Source organism: Corvus brachyrhynchos, unplaced genomic scaffold, assembly GCF_000691975.1.
Source record: "Corvus brachyrhynchos isolate BGI_N302 unplaced genomic scaffold, ASM69197v1 scaffold60, whole genome shotgun sequence".
Lineage (NCBI taxonomy): Eukaryota > Metazoa > Chordata > Aves > Passeriformes > Corvidae > Corvus > Corvus brachyrhynchos.
Window position 1 is genome coordinate 6,790,522 of NW_008236767.1, and position 14,134 is coordinate 6,804,655.

General features: G+C 37.4%; 1 protein-coding gene across 3 annotated transcripts in view; it reads right to left on the reverse strand.

The window, feature by feature from the left end:
- TOX (thymocyte selection associated high mobility group box) overlaps window positions 1–14,134 on the reverse strand; it is a 219,060-nt gene that overhangs the window by 32,975 nt on the left and 171,951 nt on the right. For 2 of the 3 annotated variants that reach the window (XM_017727482.1, XM_008644947.2), the window contains exons 4-5: window positions 10,961–11,239; window positions 3,990–4,220 (exon numbers count right to left, since the gene is read on the reverse strand). In XM_017727482.1, the coding sequence (XP_017582971.1) occupies window positions 3,990–4,220; window positions 10,961–11,239 (510 nt within the window). The remainder of the gene's footprint in view (window positions 1–3,989; window positions 4,221–10,960; window positions 11,240–14,134) is intronic. The other variant, XM_017727483.1, reaches the window with a different exon arrangement.

The following is a 14,134-nucleotide window of genomic DNA, read 5'->3' on the forward strand; positions in this document are numbered from 1 at the left end:
AGCAGGAAAGAATGAGTGGGAAATTAAATTCTTCCCACTTGTGTCAGATCTGCCCTTATATAAACACATTAACAGTAATTTCATGAGGCGTCAACCATAGGAATAAATACTGAGGGATAAAATAATGAGGTGTTGCTATTGAGCTGAACTGCTGCAGCTAATATTACTGTCTATGAATTATGCAGCCTGAAAGAAATCATCTGTCACAGCACTCAAACAGTCGTTCCACCTGCTTCTTCTGATTGTTAAGTTGGGGTGCCTGAGGTGAATCTCTCCTTCTCCCAGATGTAAGACCAGCGCAACGTTGAAGTAAACACACAGGAACACATAAACACATACACAAGTATGCACACTAAGCTGTTCATAGGAGGCCAAATTAACTCCTACTAGAATTCCAGTTAAGTCACTGAAGTTACACCAGAGATTAATTTTGTTGAATGTTGAGTAGACATTCAATTCCATTTTTAGAATAACAGAACATTTATTAAGGTCTTTGGCTGAAGTTTTAAAGTTACACTAATGTAAACAAGAACATTTTGTTTGTAATTTGCCACATCTATTACAGCTTTACTAGGACTCCAATTAGAAACTTAAGGTTCATTTAGTACATGCACATCTGGTACTGATTTAAAATTACTTTCCTTTTTCATCTAAGGACAGAAAATGACCTAAATAGCCTTTTTACCTGGTTTAAAACAGTGTTCTGTCTGAAAGCCAGAGACTCAACCATTTAGCATGCTGAACCTTCTTTCCTCGGGGCTGTTTATCTCCCCTTTGCAGTAAAAAAGTGTGCAAAGGGCAAAGATGTACATAGATAAGCTGTAGAAATGAGATGCACAGAAGTATAGTACTAAGGAGAAAATAGTGTTTGTGATCATAAGAGAGGAACTGAAACAGTCACTGAAAAAAAATAGCCCTGTGAGATGGCTACAGCATTGAGGAGAATGTACCTCAACATACTACTGCTACAGCTGCCTACCATTCACAGATTTATTAATCTGAACAATTGTAGAAAGCATTTACAACGAAAAATGAAGGAAAATGCACACTGCCTGCTTCTGATCATGTATAATTATTGTACTCTATTCAGAACTTGAGAAGTCCATGACAAAGTCCACCATGACCACTAAACTCCCTTTAACTTCTAGACTCCTCTGTGTAGGTAGATTTGGACAAAAAAAACCACAGTCACACACCACCATTGTTTGAAACCGGGCCTTTTACACACAGAAATTAATGTGACTCAAAAATGCAAATGTCTTCTTTAATCTAATAAATTGCAAGTAAGAGTATCAGAGTGCAATCCATTTTAAAGCATAACCCTCCCCTAACTTCAGTAAGGCACCCACCATCAGCTAGTTCATAATAACATTTCCTTTTTTTGTCATTCAAATCCTATTTTCTCAAACACCACTTTCCTAGCTCTTCACAGTTTGAAAAACATAAAATGTGGTTATTGCACAAAGCTTTTCAAGCTACAGTCTAATATGTCAGGTTATCAAAATTTTGTTGCAAAGGCTTGGACATACATATACTGCCCTTAGGTCATTATTGTACTGAGTTTCTATACTTTTATTTATTCTGTGGTCAATCTTCAGGAATAAACAAGAATTCTATGCATTTCAGAAAAAAATGGCTCAGATCATAGGAACAAAGAAGATTTCATTTTAGCATGAAAACATGAGCCTATTCTTCTTTCTCAATAGCTGCATTATGTTCTACTTTCTGATTCATTTATATTTACTATTTAAATAGTAAAAGGAGTTCCAATTCAGGAAACATAATTTGGAAACATACTTCTATTTAAATTCCAGAATAAGCATTAGCTTCCAAAACATAAGCCAGAAGCTTTATGATAATTGAATCCTTTTCAGCAAGTATAATTCATCAATAAAGTAGTCCTCTAATGATGATATTGTTTATTTATTTAACTATTTTTGAATTTCTGAAAATTCTTCAATGCCAAATACCAAATGCTACATTAATCATTTGTATTTTTAGAGTCCAATTTTCCTACCAGAGACATAGGTTTCATAACAGTTACTAATGCTCTGGATCAGAAAAATTAGGCCTTTAAAATACAGACTATCTAGTCAGTTAAGATGTCTTGTAATCATGACTTTGTGCTATTAGATTCCTAACAGAATAAAAAATGAGTTTAAATTTATTCTACAAAATAGCATTGCCAATTTTATTTTTTTAAAATGGGGACTATCTTTTATTATTTTTGTACAGTGCTAGATTAGAAGGGGTTTGGCCCTGGAGTTTTAAAAATGTGCTTAATAGATGATAATGAATAGGCAAAATGAGTCAAAAAGCAACAAAGATATGCTAGCCCAAACTTTTGAAAAAATTGGCTGAAAAAACATAGTTGCAGCCATTTTTACATAGATATGTCATGAGGATCCCATAACACATCATTCTGCTGTGTTTCAACTTAAATTAACAACAACAGAGATAAGGAAGATAAATTTTGTTCTGCTCTTACAGCATAGGACTTACACAATTTTTGCTCTCAACCATGAATAGAAAATCAAAGTTAAAGTTGGAAATTCAGGTTTTCGTGCACTTTTCTTACACATTTCTGCGGAAAGGCTTTAATATTTTGGTGGTAGCGCACACATGACAAGCTCCAAGGAGATGTGCATTTTAGAGTCTTTTAGGTTGGCCTTTGCTGGGCATATTAAAAAAGGGAAAAGAAAGAGACAACACAACAAAATAACTCTAATGTGCCAGTCCAAGTGACTTTTCCGTTCCCTGTGTTCAGAAAATTACCTTTCCTCCAGCTAAACTTTCCAAATGCTGGCCTTATTCAATGGTGGATACTAGATAACAAAACGTTTTTTTTGTTGTTAGTCAGTGAGTGCCAAATCTTGATTCTTTTTACACTGGTATCTTTAACGAGGATCTAAATGTACCTACACCACCCAATTATCAGGAAAGTAACCCTTTTTTTTTCAAGCCTAAATAATTGTACATACCAAAAAATCATAAAAAAATTTTCTTTAATTCTTAGGTTTTTAACTGTATTTTTGTAATAACAGTGTATGAATGAATGAGATTCAGTTTAGTCCCAGCTCTTTTTCACTCTCTGTGCTAACATCAACATATATCTCCTGCAGACAATATATCTCTCCCCTAACCTATCCTTTCCTTCCATATCTGTTGCTTTCTTAAAGTTCCTATTTCTTTATCAATCTAATCCATTCTGTTGGCACTTAGTAAAAATGCAACCAGTAACAACAGAAAAGCAATGGTATGGTACAGTGAGGATGAATGGTATTTGCCAGCTGTCACCACTTAAATGTGATGAGCTTTCAGAGTTGCCCACTTTTACACAGCTTTGACTGACTTGGAAGGATTTCTGCCAAGTGTCAGGTCTAGCTCTGCTGGCCTCATTACAGAACCAAGGCCTTTCCATGGAAGATGGAAGTAACCTCGGGAAGTGATTTCCACAGCCCACATATATGCTAGAGGATGCCCTTTGCTAGTGTTCACCCTAGGTCTCTTTGGGTCAACACATCACTAATGTCTTTCATAAAAGCCAGGTGATTTGGGAGCATGTGTGAGCCCAGCTCCCCTTCTGGCATCATGGGATCATGGGGAAGGGAAACATCTGCAAGTGGGAGCTCAGATATATGTCAGGTCACATGCACAGATATAAGCTTTGGAAGCAAGGTCCTCTTACATGACAGTTTCACATACAGGGCAATGACACTGTAAAATCCTAGGCCCACCAATTTCAGCATAAAACATCCCTAAATATAATCTTAAAACTTGTGTCACGTCCCAAAACAAGGCAAATTCTCTTAGTGGTTTCATACAGATGAAATAAAACAATTCTGTCCTTATCTCAGCATCTTTAAGTTATATTCCTGAGATGGCACATATTCAATTTTCATCCTGGCAAACAAAAGAAGCTACCTACAGTGCTCAGATGACCCTGACTTTCCAGAAACAAAGCCTCTGAGCTACAGCACATATTGTACCTGTTTTTGTTCTTCTCCTAAGCCGTCCCACATTGAAGCTACAATTTTAGAGACTTCACCAAAAGTAGCATTGGGGTTTTGGCCCTTGATGGCTGCTTGAGTGTCTCGAAAGAATAATGCATAGGCAGACACAGGCTTCTGTGGCTCATTTGGGTCCTTCTTCTTCTTCTTTTTGGGAGTTTTGGGTTTCTTTCCTATATCTGAAGCAGGTCTTTTCTCGCCACCGTTGACCTGTAATATAAAATTAGGAAAGTACTATAAAAAAAAGCCAGTTACAGCCTCCAACCACTGTTACAGCCTCTGTGATGCAAAAATTATGGATTTTGCATGCAGAAATGGAATTTTTGTTGTTATCTTTGATAATCCACATGTTGACACTATCTGCATTAGTCACATGTAGAAAATTCACTATAAGTATTTCAGATGATGCTATTTTTTCCCTTAAGTACTTTATATTTCTCTTTAATATAATTGCTATAATCTCTGTAGTTCATTTGGTCAACTTTTCACCTTTTCTAAGTTTTATTGCTAGTGGCTATGACATGAAAATAATGAGAAAATTCAAATTAAATTAGTTTTTCTATAGCCTGAGTATCACTTCAACAATATGAACCATCTGCAGACAGAAGACACACTGTCATTTCTACCTTTTTCTTATTCTCATCCTTCCCTAGAATGACCCCAGACTACTGTTCAAATAAATCTCTTCTACAGCAGGTGGTACATCATCCAGGGACTTTGAAGAAAATCTGGTTGTGAATCAAGCAATTCAAGTTATAGACATTCCCCCCCACCTTCTAATAAAGTCTGAAGAAGAAAAGTTTTACCAGTATAGACAGTTTAGAGCCTTTTAAAGGATCAGTTTTGACCTATCTGGATTTAGCTGAGTCGTTTTTATATCTGCTCATGTAAAAGCAAATGTTTTAAGGAAAGGAATGGTATATGGAGGAAAGTTCATGTGCCTTATTCATGCACCACCTGAAAAAAACCCTGCACATGAGCATTTGTGCAAACACCAAAGCACCCTATTTTCCTGTGAAGCTGGTGAAGGGTCTGGAGCACAAGACTTGTGAGGAGCGGCTGAGGCAACAGGGGTTGTTTAGCCTGGAGAAAGGGAGGCTCGGGCAACAACTCAGCACTCTCTACAACTACTGGAAAGAAGGTTGTAGCACGGTGAGCGTTGGTCTCTTGACCCAAGTTACAAGGCATAGAATGAGAAGAAACGGCCTAAAATTGCCCCTGGGGAAGTTTATATTGGATATTAGGAAAAATTTCTTCACCAAAGTGATTGTCAAGCATTGGAACATGCTGCCCAGGGAAGTGGTGGAGTCACTCTCCCTGGAGGCATTTAAAAAATGTGTAGATGTGTCTCCTGGGCACACGGTTTAGTGGTGAATTTGGAAGCATAAGGTTGACAGTTAGACTCGATGATCTTAATGGTCTTTTCCAACCTAAATAATTCTAGGATTCTATGATTTACAAGCACATAAAGGGACAATGACCTGATTCTTCAACACATTGGAGCTCCATGGCAAAGTAGCTTTTCTTGATATGATCACTTAATTTACTGTAGCTGTAGAAATGGTGTGTGATCTTACAAGTGGGTTCAAAGGCTTTTCTCTTTTGTCAGCATGACCAAAGCACTGTGCATCATAAGCATTTTGAAATACGAGAAGATCAAGAGCATAAATGGGATGCTCTAGGCTAAGGATCTACTAGGCATGACTTCTTTCCCTTCCTTCTATTATTATTTTTTAATAATGCGTATCAAGTGGCACAGGAGGATACAGGAACTGCATGAGGAAAATGGCTGGAAATCCTCGTTTTGAGAAAAATAACTTTTTTATTTTCCTATATGCCTCACTATGTGGTGTCCAACTGAACCCAGGTGACTACAGGGAACAATCTGGATCTCTGTGACTTACTAAAAACAGCAACAAAGTGATGACCACAACTTGAAAATGAAGTTGCTTGTTTTCTGAGCATTATGTTACAATAGTTGCAACTTTAATACAAAGTTAATAGACATGCAGCCTATTGCCAGCATTTGGAAAATACGGAAAAACAAAGGTGTGCTACCCATTATTAAGTTAATCAACTTTTTGTCTCTTGCTATTATTTAATTCTATGGGGTACACAAAACTAGCAGTAAAGTATAATTAACTAGGTCTCTCTAGCTAATTTGACAATATTAGTCTAAACTTTTCAGAAGTCCTGTGCAAACACCATGAGCAAGAAGACGTGGCAATAATTAGTTCTATAGTTAAAATTTTACCTGTGTGATTTGCAAACATTTTTCTCCTTTCAGTTTATTTCTGAACCAGTGAGACTTAAAAGTTTTCTGTATATTAGGATACCACACTACTTCAAGTACCCTTAAACTAGGTGATATACTACAGAAACTTGTGTAAGTGCCTTCTGGTAAGTTGCTCTGTGAACAGCTATAAACCTTATTCTCCAACCTTAATGATCAAGAGACTTCAAAAACCCACTGTTAAAAACAGAGTACTCACAGGGGAAATTCTGTTTGTCTTATATGAAAATAACAAAATAAAAAGAATACCAGAATTCCAGTACTAATAACCTCGCAAATGGCTGAGATGATAGCCTACCTTATGCTCCCATCAGTCTATCAGCTTCATAGACTCTACTTCTAACCACCAAAGCAGAGACAGATGGAAAATAAAATAAAAACCATATATATTCTGGTAGGCATAGACTTGTGCCTCAAAATCCCTGGAGGTGTAGTTAACTCATGGTAATCCACCTCCTGTCATGGCTTATTGCTTAATTATGGTGATGTATTTAACTTATTTATCACAAGAAAGCAATAATCTTTCACTTTAAAAAAGTGTACATTAACCATGTTGCACACATAACAGATCACAAGAATATCTAGTGCAGGATTTAAAACTATCAAGTAAGGCACATCGTTGATATCTAAATGTCCCTTGAGAACCTGGAAAATGTCTATAAGCATATTTAAAATAAACTGCAATAGTACCAAAGCCTTTAATGGAGCTAGGAGAGCTGTTTTATGCACACTATCTTGCAGTAATCGCTGTAGTTTAAAATAGATTTTAATCAAGCACCATCTGCATAATAGGCTGAACAGACAACACAGAATTCCACTTATAACTCCTATCATATAAAGTAAATATTGTAAAACCTCTGCCACATAAGGAGAATATGCTGTAGCAGTTCTTTAGCAATTGTGTTTCTGTTATTTAATTCTTGATACTTGCAGTCCTCTTGCTATCTTCCCTCTAAAATACATTATTTGAATTTCTCTCATAAGTGATATGCAAATGAACATGGAAGAAAACCCTCTTATCCATCTATGAAGAAATACTTATTTACAAACCAGTAATGCTTCCAGCAGCTCACAATTATGCTTGGCAATAATGAAGTACATGTTTAATGATCCAACAGTGTGAATTATGACAAGAATTACATAAATGCAATATTCCAGTGTTGAGGTGGTCAGAATAAGGCATGTGCTAAGTGGTGACTTTGTTTAGAATGCTTTTACAGGTACTTACAACTACTACTTCTTAAGTTCTTCCTTTTTTCTTCTTCTAACAATAGCCCCACATGAGATTTAGAAGAATTAAGGGGCTTAGTGATGTGCGCCCCTTGCAGAGACAATACCCTTAGTCTGAAGCTACATTTCACATTTCCATGGTCTTAGCAGCTCTCTGAATGTATATCCAACCTTACAATTATGCTACAGTTGTCACTGATCTTATGGTCAAGCAGCCTCAGCTGTCCTGGTTTTAGAGCAACAGCATGAAGGGAAACTGAGCCCTCTATAATGCAGCTCCTTTCCCTTTCCTTGTGCAAGGACAGTTGAAGTCTGAACAGCCTATATGAAAGAGTCTTTATGAGAATGAGTATAGCCAAATAATATTTAGCAGCTGCTACCATTAGTTCTGTGTATGTTGGATAAGGCTTATAACAATTTGAATATTTATCTTAGAGTGAACATCCAAGAAGCTCAGTACATGAACAACTACATCAGTTTGTAAAGTTAATACTGGAGTTTGGAATATATACATTGAGCTGAAATGGTAATTTCCTTCATGCATGGAAATCAGTGCTTCATGGGGCAACAATTGTAATTTTAGTCCAAACGTGTACATAAAGTACGTATTTTTTTATACCTTCCAGGCTCTTTCTATAAATTCATTTAAATATGAACAAGATATTGAGATTTCTGGTTTTTTTTCTCTAGATAGAAATAGGTATAGTTTTTAGGGACCTTTCTACCAAATATGCTATGAAAAGACGAGTAGCTTCTCTTTCACACAATTCAGCTGGTATAAACTGAGGATGGTCACCTGACACTGAGGTGATTTTCCATTTGGAAAGGTACTTTGTCTTTTTGATCAATGTGGGTACACAGGCAAGCATCTTGTCTCACTGGTTAAACAGGGAGAACATCACTATTGCTATTAATGACATGGTGAGTTCAGAGGGAGTTGTTTTTTACGCAGTCCTCATGGCAGGAACATCTCTGACTCCATGAAGTAACCTCCAAAGCGACCCCATGACTGCAATATGTGCACTTCTGCTGAAGGATTGGCTAATGAGCTCTGGCCCTGGTCTATTAAGTAATACCACACATCTGCATGGTAGTTTATAAATCAAAGAGAAAAATCCAAATTTCTCAAAGTTGTGTTCCGTTAAAAGAAAGATGTTCTCACAAGAGGCAGAATAGCAGGTCTATCTGTTCCTGTCCCCATCCAATGCCTTCTTTCGCTGGGAAGAGGATTTCTGGAGTTAGAACTTTCACAGGCCCCTCCAAAGCAACTCTGATAAAATGTAATACTGTTGTATCTGGGGAGAAAGATCTCCACAGAAAACTGATTTATTTTGAGTATTCATATCTACTCACTGGCAGCTTCCAGAAAGAGCAATGTGACTAAGAGATACACATTGGAGAGGTTTAAATCTTGAAGTACAACAATACACTTTACTCCTTAGGCTGATTATTCAACTTCTCTTGTCTTTTAAAGAGGGAACTACAGAAGAACCATTGCATGGGATCAGGCTTGCCAGCCCACTGCCTGTCTCCAGTGGTGAGCAGCCTCAGGTGTTTTCATGAAGCCCTAAGAAATCCCACAGAAGGCAAGTATGGCATTATCTGCTCCCCATCAGGCTTGCTTAAACCATAGAGTTGGAGAAGAATTTAAATTAAATTTAATAAGGTTTATTAACCAAATGTAATAGCCTTTAAAACTTTTCTCTTAGCAGTGAAATTATAAATATAATTTTAAGGCAATGTATCTACTTTAGCACACTGGATTTAATTTTGTGTTGTGCATTGTGCCATTTGTCATCTTTTTCGGCTTAGACTGAGCAGGAGGGAATTTTAAAGAGTGTTTTCCAAAATAACATGGCTTGTTAAAAGTTGAACACTATATAAACTGGCTTTCACAAAGAAAGGAGAAAGTTTTACTTAGTCTGCAGTGCTTTGTATTTCTCTATTAAAAACATTCGCTTCAGATAATTACTGCTTGCTTGGAACCACAACCCTGCACTTTTGCTAGCACAAAGTGCTACAGTGAAAAAGTACATGAAAAATATAGGTTAAATAACTGAAATACTTGATAGAAGTAGAAAGAAAATCCTAATTATTTGAGTGGATATTTTCTCCAGAAGTTTAGAGCACCTTGAATACTTCCAGCAATGTAAAAATATTAGCAATGCAATAGGAGTAGCAAATAAATTATTCTGAAAAAGTAAAGGCTGCCTGGAATTATTTTTACATAGCTGTATTCTAAAGTCTCTCTCAATAAGGAAGTGCTCATTTAAAATATATGAATTATTCAGTAATTTTTAAAACCTAAAGTTTGTGAAATCGGGGGAATGTCCTGAAATAAAACTTTTGAATCAGAATTTATTCAAATTGTAGTAAAACATATGTCTCCAATTACATGATTATTTTATAGCTTGAGGCATGAAAAACAATATAATGTTAAAACAAATCAGACTTACATTTCTTGACTGGATTATACCTCCTCAGTGACTCACAATATCTTTTCTTCACATTCCTTGCAAGTCTGCAACTTTTCCCCACCAGACGTGGCTGTGGTACAGACTACAGTGCACGTGGCACACACTGCACTGCAGGAGTGCTCTAACAGGACTGGTATTTTCTAGTGACCACAAAAGAGAGCTATGGAGGCTCTCAGTTTCAATATGCTATATTCCTGGTTTAAGGGATGACATAGTACAAAGTCCCAATCTTCCTGTGTCTCAGCTTTTCTGTCTGCAAAATTAAGATAATAGACTTGTGTATTTTTGGGAGGTTTTCAGGATTTTGGGAGATTTGGGAGATTTTTGTATGCAAAACCTGCTATACAGATTGACATTTATCCTTTAAAGAAATTTATTATGTAAATTATTCTTATCACTTCATTCCTGTACTGACATTAAAATGAAGCTTAAACATGTCATGATGAAGTGTCAGCACCTCCCAAAAGCATGAATGCATACAGGGTCTTCCAGATTTTCAAGGTAAGGTTTTTAAAGTTCATAGGATCTTTCTGTTCTGGTTGCTATGATGTTCTGTTTACTCATCCTGTGACCAAGCAGCAAAGACTAGCATATTGCACAGACTGTTCATACTTTTTATAGCAGTAACTTGATCTTTAACTGGGAACAAACATCCCTGCTATGCAAGTGAGAAAACTCAATCCTTATATTAAAGCCCTAAAGGAATGACTATCCTTTCGATGTTTAACAGTATTCCAGTTTGCTCTCACAAAGAGGAATGATGTAATTTACTCAAGCTGCCTGAAGAATTGCCTGGATATTGTAAGTTCTGTATTCATAATCCTTTATTCACTTCAGTGAACCACCAATCATGTATAAAGTATCACCTTAATAACTGTGGCCATATCATTCATTTAGCAGGTCCTAAAAATATCCACCATTTACATAGTAATCCTAGCATCTAAGCCTACCTTAGAGCTATCTTCTCCTTCATCTTCATGGACTGAACTGGATGGTGAAGGAGTTGCAGATTTGCTTCCAGGTGGAGAGGGCGAGTTGTGAGGAACACTGTTTCCACCCATATTCAAACCAAGCTGTGCACTGAGCTGGGACTGGTTAATAGTAGTCAGCTGCCCGTGCTGCATCATTCCTGGCTGCCTAATATCTGCAGGTTGAACCCTTGGCCTCATGGTTGCCATCTGAGGATGGGAACTATACTGGGCTCCTTCTGTATTCCGTAAATCTTGCATCTACAAGAGGAAAAAAACTGTATTAAGCATATCACTAATAAAGTGTTCTGTTCCTTTAGACCTCGGTTGGCCTAATTGGCTATGTAAGGCTTAAAGGAAATGGCAAGTACTTAAATAAACATGTATATACTGAAAATAAACATAGTAAGGATATGATTGACATTTGCATAACACTGACTGTTATAAAGAATTCGGGCTCTAGTGTCAGCCTTTGGAAATAGCAAAAAAAGGAATGAAAGCTTGGGGTTTTTTTTTATAGGGGGAACAAAAGGGTGCTGCTTTCTGTAACTGTGTGTAGAGTATTTCTGAAATGCTAACAAACAGGAATAAGTTTGCACTCTGAAGTTCAGACCTAGACCAGAACATGAACATCCTCAAAATTCAAGACAGTTTCCAGATCCTGCTTTTTTAACTTAGGAGTTTTGTGGTTTTGAGTTGTGAATTTTGGAGCTGCTGGGAGTTTTCAGAGTCTGAACATCTAGTATTAGGTCCAAATCTATTTTACCTGGTGCTGCCCAGTCAGACATTGGACTTTTCAGGATTCAGACCATTGACAAGAAGGATGCATTGATAGACTGATTAAATGATTTCTGAGTCGATTTACTGCTAAGACATATATGAATGGAAAGCTCAGAAATCGCAGGATTGACAAATGAATCCATTGTGCTATGTGGGTCACTGCTTCTTAGCATTAACGAGACATACTATTTTAATGCAAGCAACAGATTCAGTCTCTGTAAGGATAAGAATTAAAAGCACTGGAGGATGAAACTCCTTTCTTGTCCAGAGGTCAAATGCACCATACACACAGACCTCAGCAGATTGCCTGTAACATCTTTTCAGTATACTCACACAGAAACACGACAGATAGCAAAGAGTATCAGAGAGGAGCTCTGATTTAAGCTAAGGTGTTCTGTGGGTGATTTAAAATTGAAGTATCAATTCAGAGCTGAAGTGAAATAGATACGGTTGTCTTTCTGTGCATCAGGCAAACATGTATGTATGTATAAAGTAGAATCTGACAGGAGCTACCATTGTGTAAGTTCCATTATGATAAGGACATGTGCTAGTGGCTCAGTATATTAACATAGTCACATTTATTCTACTGACAGTCTTTGTTAGACATGTCATCTGAATTGTCTAAAGATCACTCAGATTTTTCTTTTTTTATATTTTTATGGCTCATGACTTTTATAACCTATCTCTTTCTCATATACACACTCCCATATATCACAGCAATCTGTAAGATACCTTTCAACAAGTAACACACAGGAAAAAAGTAAAGATAATCCTGTAACTTCACCTTTTCTCTTATTATTGACAGTGTAAAAAGGTATCAAGTTTAGGGAGATATTTTATGAGCTTGGGGATTGATTTTTGTAAAGGTGACTGGTTGGCAATAAATCAAACTAATAATACCATTCATTATGGCATACTTACCACTTTACCTGTACTTGTGTCTCTGAAAAGCATTTGAATTGGCTTCTGACAATGTGACATCACAATTATACCTGTATTTATGTTGTTTTAGAAATTAATAGCTTTTGGTAAAAAGGAGTTATCAATACGAACTTGTTTTCCAAGTTCATTTAATGACTATGAAAGCACCGGAGGAGAGGAGCACAGAGAGCACAGTAGATGAAATCAATTGAAGGCTGAAATTTGAATCCTGGTAGACATTTATATTTTTAAATTACTACTGATTTCTTGGTCCCTTCCCTCCAGTATCAGCTCCCTCTGTGCCAAGCATATTAGCCTTGAAAGCCATCATTATCTCTGCCTCTAGCAGACAACCCATACCAAGACAGCTGTGCCCATGAAGCTGTAACTGCTGGTCAGATGCTTTGCTCTGGATCCAGCTGCTGAGCTGGGCAGCAGCTGGGGAAGGTGGAGCACCAGTGGGGAGTCTCTGGGTCCTCTTGGCCAGCACGGGGCAAGTGGGAAGGGGATGGGAATCCACACAGTCCCTCATGTGCTGAGCAAAGGGAGGCAAAATCCTTCCCCCAAAGCTCTCCCTTCACCCTGTCTGCAGTGCTCTGTGTGGGTGTGTGCCATCCCCAGGCACCCTCCACCCTGCAGGGGCTGAGCACTCAGGTTCTCATGAGGCAGCAGCTCATGGTGCAGAACGAACACTTACACAAAAGGCTGGAAAAGTCTGACTGCTTTTTAGGAAGAGTAGGCATCCTAATGATTTTATGAACTCTAGAAACATAACAACTACTATCTGAAACTTCTAACTCTTATTTTGAATGAACTTCAAAATTATCTATCTCTAAAAGCAGGGCAAGGGCTACCATTTTATTTACTTTTCCTCAAATAAAATATAATACAAATGCTTTAAATGATGCGCAGGAAGTTCTACCTGAATATGTGGAAGAACTTTATTGTGTGAGTGGGTGACTGAGCACTGAAACAGATTTCCCAGAGAGGTTGTGGAGTCTCCCTCACTGGAGATTTTCAAGAGCCATCTGGATGGAATCCTGTGCCATGTGCGCTGGGATGACCCTGCCTGAGCAGGAAGGCTGGATCAGATGACCCACTGTGGTCTCTTCCAACCTGACCCATTCTGTGATTCTCTGATTCTGCTATTATTCAAAAAGATCTCTCCTTTAAGAGCTTCAAGTATCAGATAGATAATACAGAACATTCTGTGTTTTTCTTCTTTAAACAACATATATTTTTAAACAGTCTGTGATACAATTTTAGGTCCAGTGCTGAACACAGGCTGTGTTTTCAGATAATACAACAACAACTGAACAGTACTGAATGTATCCCATACAAAACACATGTGTATATATATTTGCAAGAGAACCCTTCACCAGGGAAATTGTGAGGACTGCAAATGCGGTGGTGGAGTAAAAAAAAAACCCAGCGTTTTTCTTTTCACATGAATTC